Source organism: Mercenaria mercenaria, chromosome 9 (genome assembly GCF_021730395.1).
Source record: "Mercenaria mercenaria strain notata chromosome 9, MADL_Memer_1, whole genome shotgun sequence".
In the NCBI taxonomy this organism is placed as follows: domain Eukaryota; kingdom Metazoa; phylum Mollusca; class Bivalvia; order Venerida; family Veneridae; genus Mercenaria; species Mercenaria mercenaria.
The window spans coordinates 73,722,119-73,738,665 of record NC_069369.1 but is presented as its reverse complement, the minus strand read 5'-3'; the positions used below and the strand labels follow the sequence as shown (position 1 = coordinate 73,738,665).

At 35.3% G+C, this 16,547-nt stretch overlaps 1 protein-coding gene across 1 annotated transcript in view; it reads right to left on the bottom strand.

The window, feature by feature from the left end:
- LOC123547466 (helicase POLQ-like) overlaps positions 1-8,767 on the bottom strand; it is a 37,386-nt gene extending 28,619 nt beyond the window's left edge. The window contains exons 1-5 of the mRNA XM_053551708.1: positions 8,638-8,767; positions 7,655-7,789; positions 5,596-7,185; positions 4,865-5,060; positions 3,933-4,111 (exon numbers count right to left, since the gene is read on the bottom strand). Coding sequence (XP_053407683.1) covers positions 3,933-4,111; positions 4,865-5,060; positions 5,596-7,185; positions 7,655-7,789; positions 8,638-8,736 — 2,199 coding nt within the window. The 5' untranslated portion in view covers positions 8,737-8,767. The remainder of the gene's footprint in view (positions 1-3,932; positions 4,112-4,864; positions 5,061-5,595; positions 7,186-7,654; positions 7,790-8,637) is intronic.
- Positions 8,768-16,547: the final 7,780 nt, after the last annotated feature.

Sequence of the window (16,547 nt, the reverse complement as noted above, 5' to 3'; positions counted from 1 at the left end):
GATACTATTCTATTGCAGGTTACTATTGCGATACTATTGCAATAGTTATCGGCCATCCTATTTTATACAGTAAAGCTACCAACTGGCATTGTTACGCAGTGTAAGAGACGGCACTGTTTATAATTGCTGTTAACACACATTGAGATGTTTGTATAAATGAAATGGACAGAAATAATTCTAACATTAAATATTTCTTGACTTCCTTAGCTTTGGAACAATAAGTAAAACAATAAACCTATGCAAGGTATACTCAAACGAATCGGCCATTTTGTTGCGAGTGTCAACATGTTTAATAACCCAAAGCATCGAAAAAGACGAAAATTAACGGATCGGTTTAAGGTGTACCAGCACTAAATGAAGGGCCCTACCGAACAGTTTGCTGTATAATACAAGTATCCTTCTTTCTCCATGTCCATAGTACATTTTCTCATCTAAGATTAACAGGTTATTTAAATATATTTAATCAAAGTTTCTAAGAAACTAAATTTATTAATTATCTCCAGACTTCTCAGTCCTTTATGGTAGTTAAATTCCGTGAGGGTAATTATTGTAATGGAGACATAAACATTTTCCGAGGCGCAAATGAAAGCTGGCTCTGTTTCTTGGTTTATAAATTATAAATTATTTCTGTATTTACTAAAATTTCAAAACTATCGAAACTATCGATTGTTGAAGGAACTATCGGCGATTGTTATTGGATCGTGACTTTTCTATCGATGCATGCTATCGGGACACTTAGTATCGCAATGCATCGATAGTTCGATGTATCGTTACACCCCTACTTTTCAGTCATGGAGCTTGAGTTCAGGAGAAATGTGGTCAGCAACAGCTGTGTTTCTTTGAAACTGCACTTCCTTTCACAGACCTCTATGGATAAATAAAGTAAAACGTTTATATGTTATATAGTGTTTGAGTTAAGCAACAGAAATGACAGATAACTTTTGACTAAGATGACCTAGATTTCATAAGAACTGACAACTAGATGTGTGTCTATTGGACACAGGTGCCCCCCATCCTGCCACTGTTACATGGTTTAATGACCCAGGTTAAACAATTTTTAAGATGTTTGCAACACAAACTTTTAAGAACCTTATGTGTATTTTTCACTTAGTTGGCCATAACTCTGGCCTAGCTTAGTAAAATCCTAAAGAGAACACTTCATAGGCTATAAAACAATCCTCTAATGTTTTATGACTCTAGGTAAAGTATATTTTAACATAGTTACATGTTTCACAATTTCTTTTTTTTTTTTTTTTTTGAGCAAGTCTGGACAAAAAGTCTGGTCTTGTGTAGTGAAATAATGACTGTAGGTAAAATATTTTTGGAGCTACGCACAGCAAAACATTAAAATGACAATTTTTTCCTAGGTCAGGGGCCATAACTCCTACAATACTGAATGAATCCGGACGCAAAACCCCAGGTGCACAACTGTACATGCTGACCAACATTCCTGTAAACTTTGGTAACTCTAGGTCAAATACTTTTGGAGCTAGGCACGACACAACACTAAAATGACCAATTTTTACTAAGTCAGGGGCCATAACTCCTACACGACTGAATGAATCCGGACACGAAACCCCAGGTGCACAACTTCACATGCTGACCAACATTCCTGTAAAGTTTGGTGACTCTACGTCAAATACTTTTGGAACTAGGCGCGACACAACATTCTCGGATGGAAGGATGGACAGACGGACGGACAAGAGCAAATCTATATGCCCCCATCACTCATAGGAGGGGGGGGAGGCACCAAAAATTGACACAGATTATGTTTAAAATGATTTTCAAGTTGTTATAAATTACTATAAAATAAGAGGGTTTTTTTTGTAGTTCTAACCACTGTAAGTGTAGTCAAGCAGAATCATTTTGAACAAACACTACTGACCAGTTTGGTCCAGATCCATGACACAGTCTATGAGAAAATGTTGTTTTAAGCCGTCTTTTATTTACGGCTCTGGCAGCCATAATGGGTCAGGTAGAGCAAACTAAGAGTCGTTGGGCCTTCGCTGTCAATCGCCAATGTCGCCATTTGCGATAATTCTAAGAATTTGGCGCTAAATTTTGCGAATTGGCAAAAATGAGTGGCGATATTATTTTTGGGGTCGTTCATGTTTTTTTCCGTAATGGTATAAGCAATCAAGAATTGGTTCTCGATACATGTATTTACCTAGGCGCTGGTTATAAATAAAATCAATAAACAGTCTAGGTGGTATATTTGTCAATTCGGCTATTGATGTTTTCGTCTATGTTGGGTGACACTTTGAGAAGATAATTGCGTAAATATGTGTGAAATGATAATGTGTGTGTGTGTGTGTGTGTTCGGGTTTAACGTCTTTTTCAACAATTTTTCAGTCATATAAACGACGGTGTCTACTTGTAGCAGTGAGCACAATGCCCAACTTTCTAGTGCTGCCTCACTGGAATATCACGATGTAGACACGTGGCATGATACCCCACCCAGTCACATTATACTGTCACCGGGCTAACCAGTCCTAGCACTATCCCCTTAATGCTGAGCGCCAAGCGAGGAAGCTGCTAGTACCATTTTTTTACGTCTTTGGTATGACACAGCCGGGGATCGAACCCACGACCTCCCGCACTCGAAGCGGACGCTCTACCACTAGGCTATCCAGGCAGTTGTGAACTGATAATAAAACGGTTATAAAAACATCTGCCAACTTGGGGGTTCACCAAAATTAACGACAATTGGGCATACTTAATGTGTTTGAATTTTTACAAAAAGAAATAACGTAAATAAAAGACAGTATGGATTATAGAAATCTCATGACAGTTTAAGTTACATTCTACTTTAAATTTAGAAACTGAACATTTTATTTTGTATTTACTTTTACAATAATTAATTTCCCTATGCACACTACGACAGCCAACTGAGAGAAATAAGTGGCTCAGAACTTTGGCTCAAAAGTGGCTCCAACTTTTGCAAAAAGGGTGGCGACAAGTATGAAAAACCCAGAGGAGGCCCTGTTTAGAGGTTAATACAAGGATGCTGTAGACCAAGTTTGTTGAAAACCATCAAAGGGAGAAGAAGTTGTTTGTTCTTTTCTATTCCTCTATAACACTAGCAGTCATTAAGTGATACCACTTGAACAAAACTTGACAATGGTCCATATAAGGCTACTACAGAGCAAGTTTGGTGAAGATATATGTCAAGTGGTTCATGAGAAGCTGTTAAGATTTTTCCTAATTTTAGGTCTGGCAGTCCTAAACGGGGTCAAGAAATATTTTTCTGAACAAATTCAACGAGTGATCCATACTAGGGTCTACAGATCAAGTGTCATGAAGATTCACGAAGCGCTTAATGCTATGATTGTCTGTTTTGATCCCTGGCAGTTCTAGAAGAAGTTTACAAACTAGGCAGAGGTTCATGCCAGACTGCCACAGACCAAGTTTGGTGTAACTGAATTACTCTGACCAGCAGTTTCATATATTAAAATGATTTAACAAAAATGCTGACACAGGATATCCATTTGTAATTTTAAAAACTTACAATTCAATCACTTGCTATCTTTCAGTGATATAATAAGAAATAAAAGTTCATAGCTCCATTAATTAGAACCCCTAAATGCTTCCTTTCTTCCCTGGCCTCAGAAAGTTGTAGCCACTTTTTTGAGAAAAATTGCCAAATTGAAGCTGAATTGCTGACATTTGGCCACATTTTAATAAAACTCTTGCAGCTACTTTCAAAAATCTGTTGGCAGTTCTTTGAATTTGTAGCATTTGGCTACATTGGCGAATGGCAGTTGGACCTTATCTCCCAAAATGGACTCCTGCAAAATTTTACACAGAATTATCAAAGAACAAATTCCTCAGTATCGAAGAAGAAATTCCTCACCTTCTCCTGTACTCCTGCAAAATTTTACACAGAATTATCAAAGAACAAATTCCTCAATATCGAAGAAGAAATTCCTCACCTTCTCCTGTACAATGGACACAAATGGAAGAACGAGCAAAGAATCTTTCTTCCGGCACAGTATTTCCTGTAGAATGAGGATTTCAGCAACCAGTGTTTTACCTCCACTTGTCGGTAGAGAATATATCAAATTCTTCCTCTCCAGAATCGCAGGTAGCTTCAAACATTCATCTTGCCAATCTAAAGAAAGACATTTGTAAATTAATATTCTGTTCTCAACTTTAGTTAAATTCTCATCTTCTTTTAGACTTTTACTGTATTTATCTTTATGAATATTGTTACTTAAATTCATGAAATTATTTGACACCTTGTTCGGTTTTTAAGTCAAAGCAACACAATGTGACTTTTTTAATAGCGGAAGGAGACCTTCAGGTGCCCCCCTGAACATTACATAAGACATGAGCAGGTACCTCTGCAGAACCAACCTTCTGCAAGCCAGGACTCAAGCCCAGATAGGCATGGCGCAAGTGAGGAGAATTCAGCAATTTTAACCACTCAGCCACAAAGGCATCCTAAAACTTAGTAACTTATATCAATGTAACATTAAAGCTGCATTTCACTGACAGTTAACTTACTGTCAGTAAAAAAAAAAAAGAAGAAAACTTTATCAAATTGTTATTATTTCTGTGACAGCAACTTATCGTTTAGTAGTACAATACCATTGCTAAATTCAGATGATGCACACAAATGTATTTTACAGTTGGAAAGCTACATGTATACCAAGGTAACTATTGCAAACTAGTTTTGTCTTTTATTGACTTCCTTGGTGCCAAGAACTTGAAACTTAGAAAATGTCCTCCAAAAATTCATATGAAAATCTCAAGCATTCCAAAAATTACATCTGTTACTAAATTTTACTGCAACATTCTGAGCAATAAAACTTTTTACAAATGTAATGTTTTATGTATACACAAAATACTGTAAACAACTCACCATAAAGAGTCTTTATTCCTCTATAATTTTCAAACAGATGTTTCACTTTTGTTGGGAGTCCATAGAAGGGCCCAATATCACTGTCTGACATTTCTTTTGTTATTTCAGCTTCTAAATGAACTCGTTCTAGAACCTGCTCTCGTAACTGTTCCATTAGAACACCCGGACCTTGAGGTGTCCTGCGACCTGCATTCTCCTACAAATGAAAATAGATGTAACACAAACAACTTAATTACATCTTTCTCTGCAACTACTCTACCTCTGGATTCTATCTGATAAATTCAGAGATGTTACAGAATACAATGTCACAGGTACAAAACTTCATGGGAGAATATGAACTTTTGGTAATTGAAAAATATTCTTCATTTAAGATACGCATGTAAATTTAATTTTTACAAGAACATTGAAGTATTTTCACCTTTACATTAACGAGAAAAGCATTTTTAAGTCTGACTCTTTTAACTATCTAATTTTTTCTACCAGTAACAATATATATGATGTCAAGATCTTGATTGTGACTTTTACACCATGATGGAACGGAAAAGTTTGCTTAAAACAAATGGAAGATATTGCATCTGATGTTCACTCTGAAATAAGTTTCAGTTTTAAACTGAAACCATTTTAAAGAAGACGATTTTTCTACGGTGCAGAAACTACCATTTTTATAGTGTACATTTTGTATATTTTTTTTTATAAAGAATCAGAGATGGGCAAACAAAATCATTATATACCATCAATCTTTTCTTTATTCTATCTTGCAGGGAGCCAGCTCCTCCTGGTGTTGTAGGTAAGTTGGGAACCAGTCCTACTGTAGACTGTGGCCTTAGTTCAGACTGTATCTCTGACTTATTTTTATCACCATAAGACAGAGACTGTTCCTGTATTAGATTGGTCACAGAAACTTTCTGCTTCTTCTCATTAACAATACCAGAAATCTTGGTCCACCCTAAGCAGACTTTCTTATTTTCTATTTCACTTTCCGGTTTAGAACAATTCTGAATACTGAGTTGATTTTGAATTCCATCCTTCGTTCTTGTCTTGCGGAGATTCTGTGACTCTTGCATCATACATTCCAAGTCATCATCTAGAGACTGCCTTCTTGTCTGCGTAATTTGACTAGACTCAGAACAATTCAAACTCTGAGTATGACTAGTTATTCCAGTGTCTAATTCTTTGGATTTCACTTGATGATTTGTACTGCAAACATTATTTGACGAGTTATCGTCACAAAAGCTGTCAGTAAACATATCACAGTCGGAAGTATTTGCTAATGTTTCCGTGTCTTTGTTTTGCGAATCTATAATAACACCAGTCATATCACATATACCTGTGCACGGAATCTGCGAGTCTTGTTGAAACTGTGAGGACAACACTCCAAGCTTCTCCCTGTCACCGATTTGTGACTGCTGTTTACTGTAAGATGTTAGGGATAACTGACTCAGGGAATCTTTATAGCTCTCATGTAGATATGCCTTATACTGGGTACCAGCCATTAGTTCACACTGAGTCTGTGTCTGTGTACACAAGTCCCTAGACTTTGTTTTGTATGGAGTGCACCTGTACTTAAACCCTTCATCATCCTTTAACTGTGTAGTATCCAGAACTGGTGCATATTCTTTAGACTGTGTCCCATCTGGAATACAAAACTGAGACTGGTTCTCAATTTGAGGCACATCCTGAGTATTTACCATAGAAACAGACAAGTCTGCTGTTTTAAAATAAGGAGTACAACGAAGCTTACCATGTCCCTGGTCAGATTTCAACTGACAGTGTTCAACTTGTGTGTCACATGTTTTGTCTCTTAAATTGCCATCTTTAGGTCCAACATCTGTCACTTTAAACACACACTGGTTTATTTTATCACAGATGGAATTTACTGACACAGTCTGATCAAGCATTTGGGTATCATTACCAACAAATGAAAAACTGAATGAAGAATCATTCCTCCCTTGTGAAGACAAAACTTTGCTATCAATTAATATCTCTTTCCTTTCTACAGGCTGTGTAGGGCAGTAATTTCCAAACCTTTGAACAAAGTACTGACTCTGAGACTCACTAGTACTCGTCTGTAAACTTACAACTCCCTTCTCTCCTAAACATTCATTTTTACTGTCTTTAACTTCACAACCTTTATACACAGAAATATCGTTTTCTTTACCACAACTTTTTGTGCTGTATTTATTTTTAGAACTTGGGAAGCTAGTAGCCTGAGACTGGGATAAAGCCTGTGATGTTAGTGTGTCAATATCAAGGTCTGCAAACAAAGCATCACTAGTGTTCAGGTTTTCTTTTTCTACAGACAGTCTCCGTGACCTCTTCGCCTGGAAGAAATTATAAGCAAATTAAACCCGAGGTGAACTTTCGAAGAGACCTATTTGCTTCAGTGGTGTGAGTTAAATCTGAAAACCTTTTCAGTCTAAATCATAATACATGAAACTATATACCCGTGTAAGTAAACTAATCCTTCTTTTAAAAGTTTTTGCACAAACATCGACATATTTCTGACAAAAATTGGTGAAAATTGAAAATATAATGCATTTTCTAATCATGTACCTGTTTAAGAAAAATTGACCAAAATAACCAAGTTTTTGCTGTATCTGTAGATTTTAATATGACATAGCCAGAAACAAAATGTCTAAGAATAAAACTTGTTCTTTATATCCAGATTTTCACAATATCCTATTAGCTATATCACAATTTTACTGTATACACCTTTTCAGTAGTCAAAATTTCAAAGCCGTGTTTTTGCTTTTTCTAATTCAAAAGGGGTTCAGGTTAAAGAGTTGTTACCTTCGGAGTTGAAGAAGAAGGGCACCTGTTACAAGTATAATCTGGACTAATTGCTCTGGCTCGACCTGATTGGAAGGAATTCCGTAACCAATCAGAGTCTCCTGATTTCTTCGATGATCTAAGACATTTTTCTTTCTGAAAACAAAAAACCTAAAGATCAAAATACATTTCTTTAGTCCTGCACACATTTAGCAACAAGCTAAAGATCTGGCTCAATATTCACATGTGCTTTGAGTCTGAAACTTATTCTAAGACTTTGAATTGCTAAATATTCAAAAATTCAATGCTATTTTGCATGCATTTAGACAGACCTGTATATTAACACCACACTGACACTTCTTGCAAATCAATGCACTGTACTTCTTAGATGACTTGCCAGAAGTTCTGTGGTTTATACCCATCTAAACTCACAGAAAAATCATACACTCCTTATACACTTAACAAGTCCTATAACTCAACACTTCATTTTTGAATAACATTGATTTTAATTTCATTTTTTGTTTTTAAGGACTTTCTTACTTAATTTCATGCATATTTTTTCCTTATTTGACACTAATTAGAACAAAAAAACAGAGACGTAGATTAGGGTCAGTAAGACACAGTGCCGAGGCCTTTCCTTTGACATATTATTTGTATTAACACCATGTGTCAGCTCTCAATACAGAATTACAATATGTCTCTGTCCACATGTTTTGTATCTGGAACCTCCTCAGCCCACATAGAGATAATCTTTTCAAAAATATCAAACTGTCAGTATCTTCATCAGTTTTAAATAGTTTCAACATGAGAATTTGTGTCTGATCATAGTTTTAAATGTTTTCAAACTGTTTTTACTGTTAGAGAATCCAGGAACAAGTTGGTTAGGTTAACTGCTTGCCATTATGTAACTGAAATACTGTTCAGTCTGTTGAAAAATGGCATTAACTCGTAAGTTCATACTGAAGTACACATTGATAGACTCAACTGTACAATACTATAAATACCTGATCAATATCATTTCTTTTCACTTCTTCCTGTACATAAGACCCTCTCTTTCTTCCTCTAGACACCCTTCGACTGGGTCCTTCCTCAACCTCTAACATATTGCCTTCCTTTCTTACTTGCCATACATAAAATAATATTGTGTAAACCTGCAAGAAAAAGAAACAATTTTGACTTTTATAGAACAAACTGTGCAAAATCTTTCAAGAAACAGAATATTCCTTGCGGTTCATAAACCAAAGAATAAAAAAATAAAGCCTTCAAGTTAAACTAAAGGCCCTTGAACAGGCTGGTAACATTGCCCGATCAGGCTTACAGCACAAAAAGTAATATTTCTTGACAAATAATAAAGATATTTATTTCAAACTTGGTCCATTTATTAAGCATTACATATAATGCTTATCAAGATAGAAATAACTTTGTTGCCTTCAGTTTAGTTAGAATTACTTCCCTTTTTCAGATTTTTATGATGCATAATTTTTGAAGTCCAAAAAAAATCTGTTTTAATGCAATGTTTAAAACAGAAAAGGGTTCAATGGCTTTCTATTGTTCCAAACTTGTGCGCCAATACCTTTATTCTATATATTTAGGGTAAATACTTTGTTTCTAGTGCAGATGTATGAGCAATTTTTTTAGAACTAACATTTCTCTATAATGTTGAAGTGAAAGCAGAGTAAAATGTATACATTCATGTACTAGCGCAATAATTTAGAGCATTAGAAAGCCATTTAACCCTTTTTTGTTTTAAACTTTGCATTAGAACATTGTTTTTTTGGACTTCAAAGATTATGCATCATAATCTGAAAAGGGGAAATAATTCTAGGAAGTGTCTAGGGGTACGGATCCGTACCTCTAGAATCAGATTCTAGAGGTACGGATCCGTACCTCTAGACAAGCCTGTTAGGGGTTTTCTAGGGGTACGGACCTCCGATTTTCTAGAGATTAAGGGCCATTTACATTTCAAATTTTGTTGAAAATGAAATATCAAATAACATTTCATCAGAATTTACCTTAAACTTGGATCTAAATGGTTTACAGATAACAACGTTCATCCGATTTGTTACATTTTCTTTCGGAACGTAAATAACCGAGGAACACCAAATAAATCACGAGGATTCGAACTGGCAGAAAAAAAGATATAATAAGATTAAACAAAATAATGTTAAATATGTTGGGAAAAAACTATTTTTAATTGATAATTAACCCTTAGTGTATTTATGTTTTTCACACATTTTGTAGCCGTTACGAGATACATGGGACGTTTTCACAAACAGTTTCTTTTTCTTAATGTCGCTTAATTGATTATTAAACAACCAGTTCCGTGCCGATTATCATTATACCTTATTAAATAACACAAATTGGCGCATATTATTATGCCTAATTTATTTATTTTTTGCTGAATTTCAAATAGAATTCATTTAGGGATAGATCCATTCATTAATCTAGCTGTTATCTACAGTTTATTCGACAACAATCTAATCGGCACGGAACAGTGTATTCATTTGGAGTTCCTCGGTTATTTAGGTTTTAAAAGAGAAGGTAAACAATCGGTTTAACGCTGGTATCTGTAAACCAATTAGATCCAAGTTTTAAGTGAAGAGTGGTTAAGACTTATTTGTTATTTTATTTTCAACAAAATTTAAGATATAAATAACCCTAAATCTCTAGAAAAAGGAGGTCCGTACCCCTAGAAAACCCCTAACAGGCTTGTCTAGAGGTACGGATCCGTACCTCTAGACACTTCCATAATTCTACCAAAACTGAAGGCAACCAAGTTATTTTTATTCTAATTTGTATCATTTGTTATGCTTAATAAATGGACCAAGTTTGAAAGAAATATCTTCATTATTTTTCAAGAAATATTACTTTTTGTATCATAAGCCCGATCGGGCAATGTTACCAGCCTGTTGAAAATAAGATTATACCAGCGGTGTGGCTATGTATTATGGCTCTCTGAAGATGATTAGTTTTTACATAGAACAAAAAGCAAATTTATTGCTACTGTCGAATTGTCACAGTATTGACCGAGCTTTATTTTTCGAACCTGCAGGCAGTTATACAGTGCTTTAGGGTATAGCGGATAGCTAACTAATTTTTCCTGCATTCCAATTCAAAGAAATGAAAACTGTAGTTTTTTTTTTCAGTACATCAGGCAGAAAACATCTATTCTTCTTAAAACATTCAGCATTTCATAGAAATTCATGAGTTTTTTCTCTCCATGCCATTGTTTACATATGAGCTGATTTAGGGTGTACAGGATAGCTTTGGTCATTTTTTCCATTATTAGGTTAAAATCCACATCTTAACAAACTTTCCAAGATTTCTTTACTATAAATCAGAATAATATTGTATTCTCTTTTCAAAAACATTCAGCTTTTTAAATTTCTATCAAATACTTTTCATTCACGGATGTTTTTTACATATACACTGATTTAGTCTATAGGGGATAACTTTATTTTACATTTGATGACATATGAAAAATAACACAAGGAGCAAATATTTAAAATGTATGTCAGAATGTCTGTTTGCATGCCAGTAAAAGAATGATATGAAAATTTATACAATAATTCAAGTCTAAATATAAAATTTATCAATCTATCCTCTATACCCTAAAATCCGCTATACCCTAAAGCACTGTAGAATTACAATTCCAAGACTGCATGCATGATAAATAAATAAATTTATTCTAAAGTGCATGATTGCTACTCGTTCAGAAACGTAGTCGTACATTGCGGCGAACACGGAAATACGCTACTGTAATGAGTTTTCCTTTCTTTGAAATTCTGCGCTCTTTTTGCACGGATCGTGAAAACGTGATTTTGCTTAAACCATTCACAAAAAAAATATGTAGAAAATCAGAATTTAGTAGTATTCTCAAGCTGACGTTAATATTTTTGGGGCTGTATATAATCATATGTGTTTATGAAAACAGATTCATAGATCGTCTTAAAGGTTCTCTTTTTTTTTTTACTGTGTTTTGGTTGTTTTAAGCGGTTTAATAAAGATGGACAAAAACGAAGTGATCATACTTCATGGCCCGGATTTTGCGGTAAAATTACAAAAGATCAATACAATTATAATCATTTATTATATCTAATAGCCGTATACATATTTTCATGAAGAATAACTTTTAATACTTATTAAAATAGTTCAGGAAATTTACTTAATCATATGTTTTCGCGATGCAAGATGTAAACACTGGTTACAATTGTCAAATAATTCGATGATTTACAATCTGTTCTCAGCACAGATCTAATGCTGACTCTTCCAAACAAATGGTAGAAGTAAAGTCACAATATGGGCTTTTATAATTTGTAATAATTGTAAATGCAGCCTGCTGTGGACGGTATAAAGGCTGAACACAACTAAATCCAGCTGTTCTTTATTTCATATAAAATCGACTTACTTCATAACGGTTTTTCGACATTTTCTAGCATATCAGATTATCAGAGACTTATATTCCCATAAAGAACTAGATCGCTACTTTACAAGAACAAAAAGAAAACGGGGTGTTAACTTTTATATAAGAAAACTATGTAGTTCATTAAATACAACACGCTGAATTTATTACTTTTCACTTCTTTCGATTTCTCTTTTCGAGAAATTATATTCTTACGCCGCTGTTTTTACCTAGCATGCGATAGGTACATGCCAATTTCAATAGAATGCAAAGTGATACATACTGAAACACGGTAGGGTAAAAGTAAGTAAGTTGCTGTCGAGAAAATGCGCTAGGAAAGGAAAAAAGATTAGTACTATTTATTAGCTCACATGTCACAAAGTGACAAGGTGAGCTTTTGTGATCGCGCAGGGTTCGTCTACCATCCGGGCCTCTAAACTGGGATAACGGGCCATTTTAGTAGCCCAGAGGTGATTAGGAGGCCGTTTATAAACAAGGGGCCATGGCCCTTTGTTTTTTGCTGTAAATGAGTCACAGGGCCTCAGGGGAGGTAAAAATTGTGTTTTCAAGAAATGGCTGGCCCATTACAGAATGTGTCCGAAACTTGGGGGGGGGGGGGGGGGGGAGAGACCCTTAATTAAGGGGCCATTTTGGTTGATCAGTAATTGTTGACCCTTCTTGGCCCCTTAAAAAATGGCTCTTTGGCTGTTGGCCCACTAAACTAAAGTAGTGGACCGTCCGTAAATTTTTGCTTGTGATGACTCTAGAGGTCACATTTTTCATGGGATCTTTATGAAAGTTGGTCAGAATGTTCATCTTGATGATATCTAGGTAAAGGTTGAAACTGGGTCACGTGCGGTCCAAAACTAGGTCAGTAGGTGAAATAATAAAAAACCTTATGACTTCTCTAGAGGCCATATTTTTCATGGGATCTGTATAAAAGTAGGTCTGAAGTTCAAAATTGGGTCAATTTCGGTCAAAAACTAGGTCAGTAGGTCTAAAAATACTAAAACATTGTGACCTCTCTAGAGGCAATACTTATGAATGGATCTTCATGAAAATTGGTCAGAATGTTCATCTTGATGATATCTAGGTAAACTTTAAAACTGGGTCACATGCCATCAATAACTAGGTCAGTAGGTCAAATAATGAAAAAACCTTGTGACCTCTCTAGAGGTAAAATTTTTCATGGGATCTGTATGAAAGTTGGTCTGAATGATCATCTTGATGATATGTAGGTCAGATTTGAAACTGGGTCAACTACGGTCAAAAACTAGGTCAGTAGGTCTAAAAATAGAAAAACTTTGTGACCTCTCTAGAGGCCATACTTTTGAATGGATCTTCATGAAAACTTTTCAGAATGTTCACCTTAATGATATCTAGGTGAAGTTCAAAACTGGGTCACGTGCCTTCAATAACTAGGTCAGTAGGTCAAATAATAAAAAAAACCTTGTGACCTATCTAGAGGCCATATTTTTCATGGGATCTGTATGAAAGTTGGTCTGAATGTTCATCTTGATGATATCTAGATGAAGTTCAAAACTGGATCAACTGTGATCAAAAACTAGGTCATTAGGTCAAATAATAGAAAAACCTTGTGACCTCTCTAGAGGCCATATTTTTCAATGGATCTTCATGAAAATTGGTCAGAATTTTTATCTTGATGATATTTAGGTCAAGTTCAAAACTGGGTCACATGAGCTCAAAACTAGGTCACAATGTCAAATAATAGAAAAAACGACCTCATACTCAGTTCAAAACTGGGTCATGTGGGAACAGATGAGCGATTCAGGACCATAATGGTCCTCTTGTATTTGGACTACTTGTGACCAGCGGAGGCTTACATTCTATTTGGTAGTGATCAGCCTAAAATTAGTAACAACAGTCTTAAGTGGCACAGGAGGAATGTGATCTTGGTGTTATCTTTGAAAGAGACATGAAGTTCAGTAAGAATATTTCAACAAAAATCAACAAAGCAAACAGCATATAAACCCTCATCAGCAAGTGTTTTGAAATTACTGTTGAATACACTTTCATGAAGTTGTACATTGCATTGATTTACCCTGAGATATTGAATTTGCAAATGTTGTCTGGCACCCATTTTTACTTATTATAAGGACATAGACAGTCTAGAAAGACTTCAAAAGAGAGCAACAAATCTTGCGCAATCTTTGAAAGACTTACATTTACAGACCAGTTGAAAAAATTGAAATTACACAGTCTTTCTCATCGCAGAGTCAGAGGTCTGAGGTGACTTTATACAGGTTTTTAAAATCGTGAAAGGAATTGATGACTGTCCTTTTGAGAGATTTTTCATGTACTCTTCTTCAACAAGAGGTCATAACCTAAAATTTGAAATGCCATGTGTTCTAGAACAACGTTTTGCCTGAACCAGTTTTATCGTTGTGTTATCAAACCATGGAATGAATTACCACAGTATGTTGTAGATGCTAAAACTGCAGATGACTTCAAAATAAGGTTAGATAAGCACTGGCAGGGAGAAACCCCATACAAATTAAGACACTAAAACACTGGGCTGTAAACTGCTTTTACAGATATAAATTATGTCAATATATAGAGGATATTTGTTTGTTTCAGTGAAATATCAATTTTATTTCACAAGTGAGCATCAAAAACTGATATTTTCACGAGTGGTGAAGCCAGGAGTGAAAATGACTTTTTTGGTGCTCACGAGCGAAATAAAATTGATATTTTACTGACACAAACAAATTTTCTTTTTATTTCATGTGTAAAACTCTACTTTTATTTTGTTGCGTAATTTATAAAATGTCGAAAATTGCGGGAAAGGTCAGCAGAAAGCATAACACAAATGACATCATTTTAACGACGTCATCGTCATTATGGTCCCCGGTATTCATAACGCTCGGTATACAATTTGACTTCAATCGCGGAGGAGGACCGGAACTAGTTCGGCAAAAACAGTGAAAAAACTGTGGATTATCACTTTTATTTCACTGAGAAAACTCTATCATTCACTGGAAAACATAAAATAAAAGCAGATCTGTCACCATTTTAATAATATAAACTGTGATGAAACAAATTTAGCTGACTGTACAGCAGCAATTCCATATGAAGAGGGGCTTAAAAAGGGCTTTAACCCTTCTACCAGAGCCCAGAATCATCCTACAGGTATCCTACAGGTAAAGTTCTTGGTAAATCAAAAGGTGACTTGCTATCAGGTTGTCAATTAATCAGTACTGCAAGCCTGTCAAGTCTCACACGTTGGGCGTGTAAGAGTTATACATTTCAAGCCCGAATCACGCTCTCACACACATATTAAATTTTCTCACGCAATTTGAACAAATCAGAAAAAATATTTATTCAGTTAAGAGCTGTATGTGAAATGATGAAAACTGATCTAAATTTTAAAGTTTTCAAACGTTTTGAAGTCTACATGATCAGTTAAAGGAATGGTTGTCTTTGATTGTTGGTTCTCTAAACTTTTGTATCCCGAAATTAGTATCTTTGTAGTCCTAGAGTCTAGGACCCCATGACAACCCCATCTCAATGTTATAAATGGACGGACAATCTAGTGAAACATCTTTCGCTTTTTAGTTATTAAACAGCGCCAGCAGAGCGCAACTTTAGTCAACACTTCTAAATAAATTTGGCTTAAATCTATTTACTGACCTAATACAGTTGCAGCCAGATAACAATTGTTTCACATGTTATCTGGAATGTCTAGCTTTTTGTCCAACACAGAATCAATAAAATGTTTACAAATAGTCAGTAACGCATTCTGGTTTATGTACATGTAATGGACTGATCACCTCCTTTAATTATATTAAACAAAAATGCATTTAAGAACATTGATAGTAACTGTCTCCAACAGTACGGATACTCGACGTAAGTGTTGTACATGAATCTCATAATTATACATTGAGAATTTTCTGCCGTTTCCTAAATGTCATTCCCTATCAAACTTGTGTTTCATTTAGGCAAGTTGTAGGACACAAGACATCTCAATAATCCTTTGAAAACTATAATAGCTTGTTATGTCTCCCACCACACAGTGGTGTGGGAGACATATTGATTTACTCCAATATGTGTGTGTGTGTCTGTCTGTCACAAAGCTTGTCCGCACTCTAAGTCAAACATTTCCCATCCGATCTTCACCAAACTTGAACAAAATGTGTTTGACCATAAGACCTCGGCCAAGTTAGATAACTAGCCAAATCAGTCCAGGCATTTTGGAGTTATGGCCCTTGAATTACTGAAAAATCGTCCTTTTTACTCTTGTCTGCACTCTGAGTCGAACATTTCTCATCTGATCTTTACCAGACTTTAACAAAATGTGTTTGACCATAAGACCTTGGCCAAGTTTGATAACTAACCAAATCGGTTCAGGCATTTTGGAGTTCTGGCCCTTGAATTGTAGTGAGTAAACAGTATATAAAGACTGACTTGCTATTTAGATGATTAGGCAGTTGTGGGAGACATCCGCTCTTTATCAAAAGCAGCTCTAGTTGTTTTGTTTTTTTGTTTTAGATA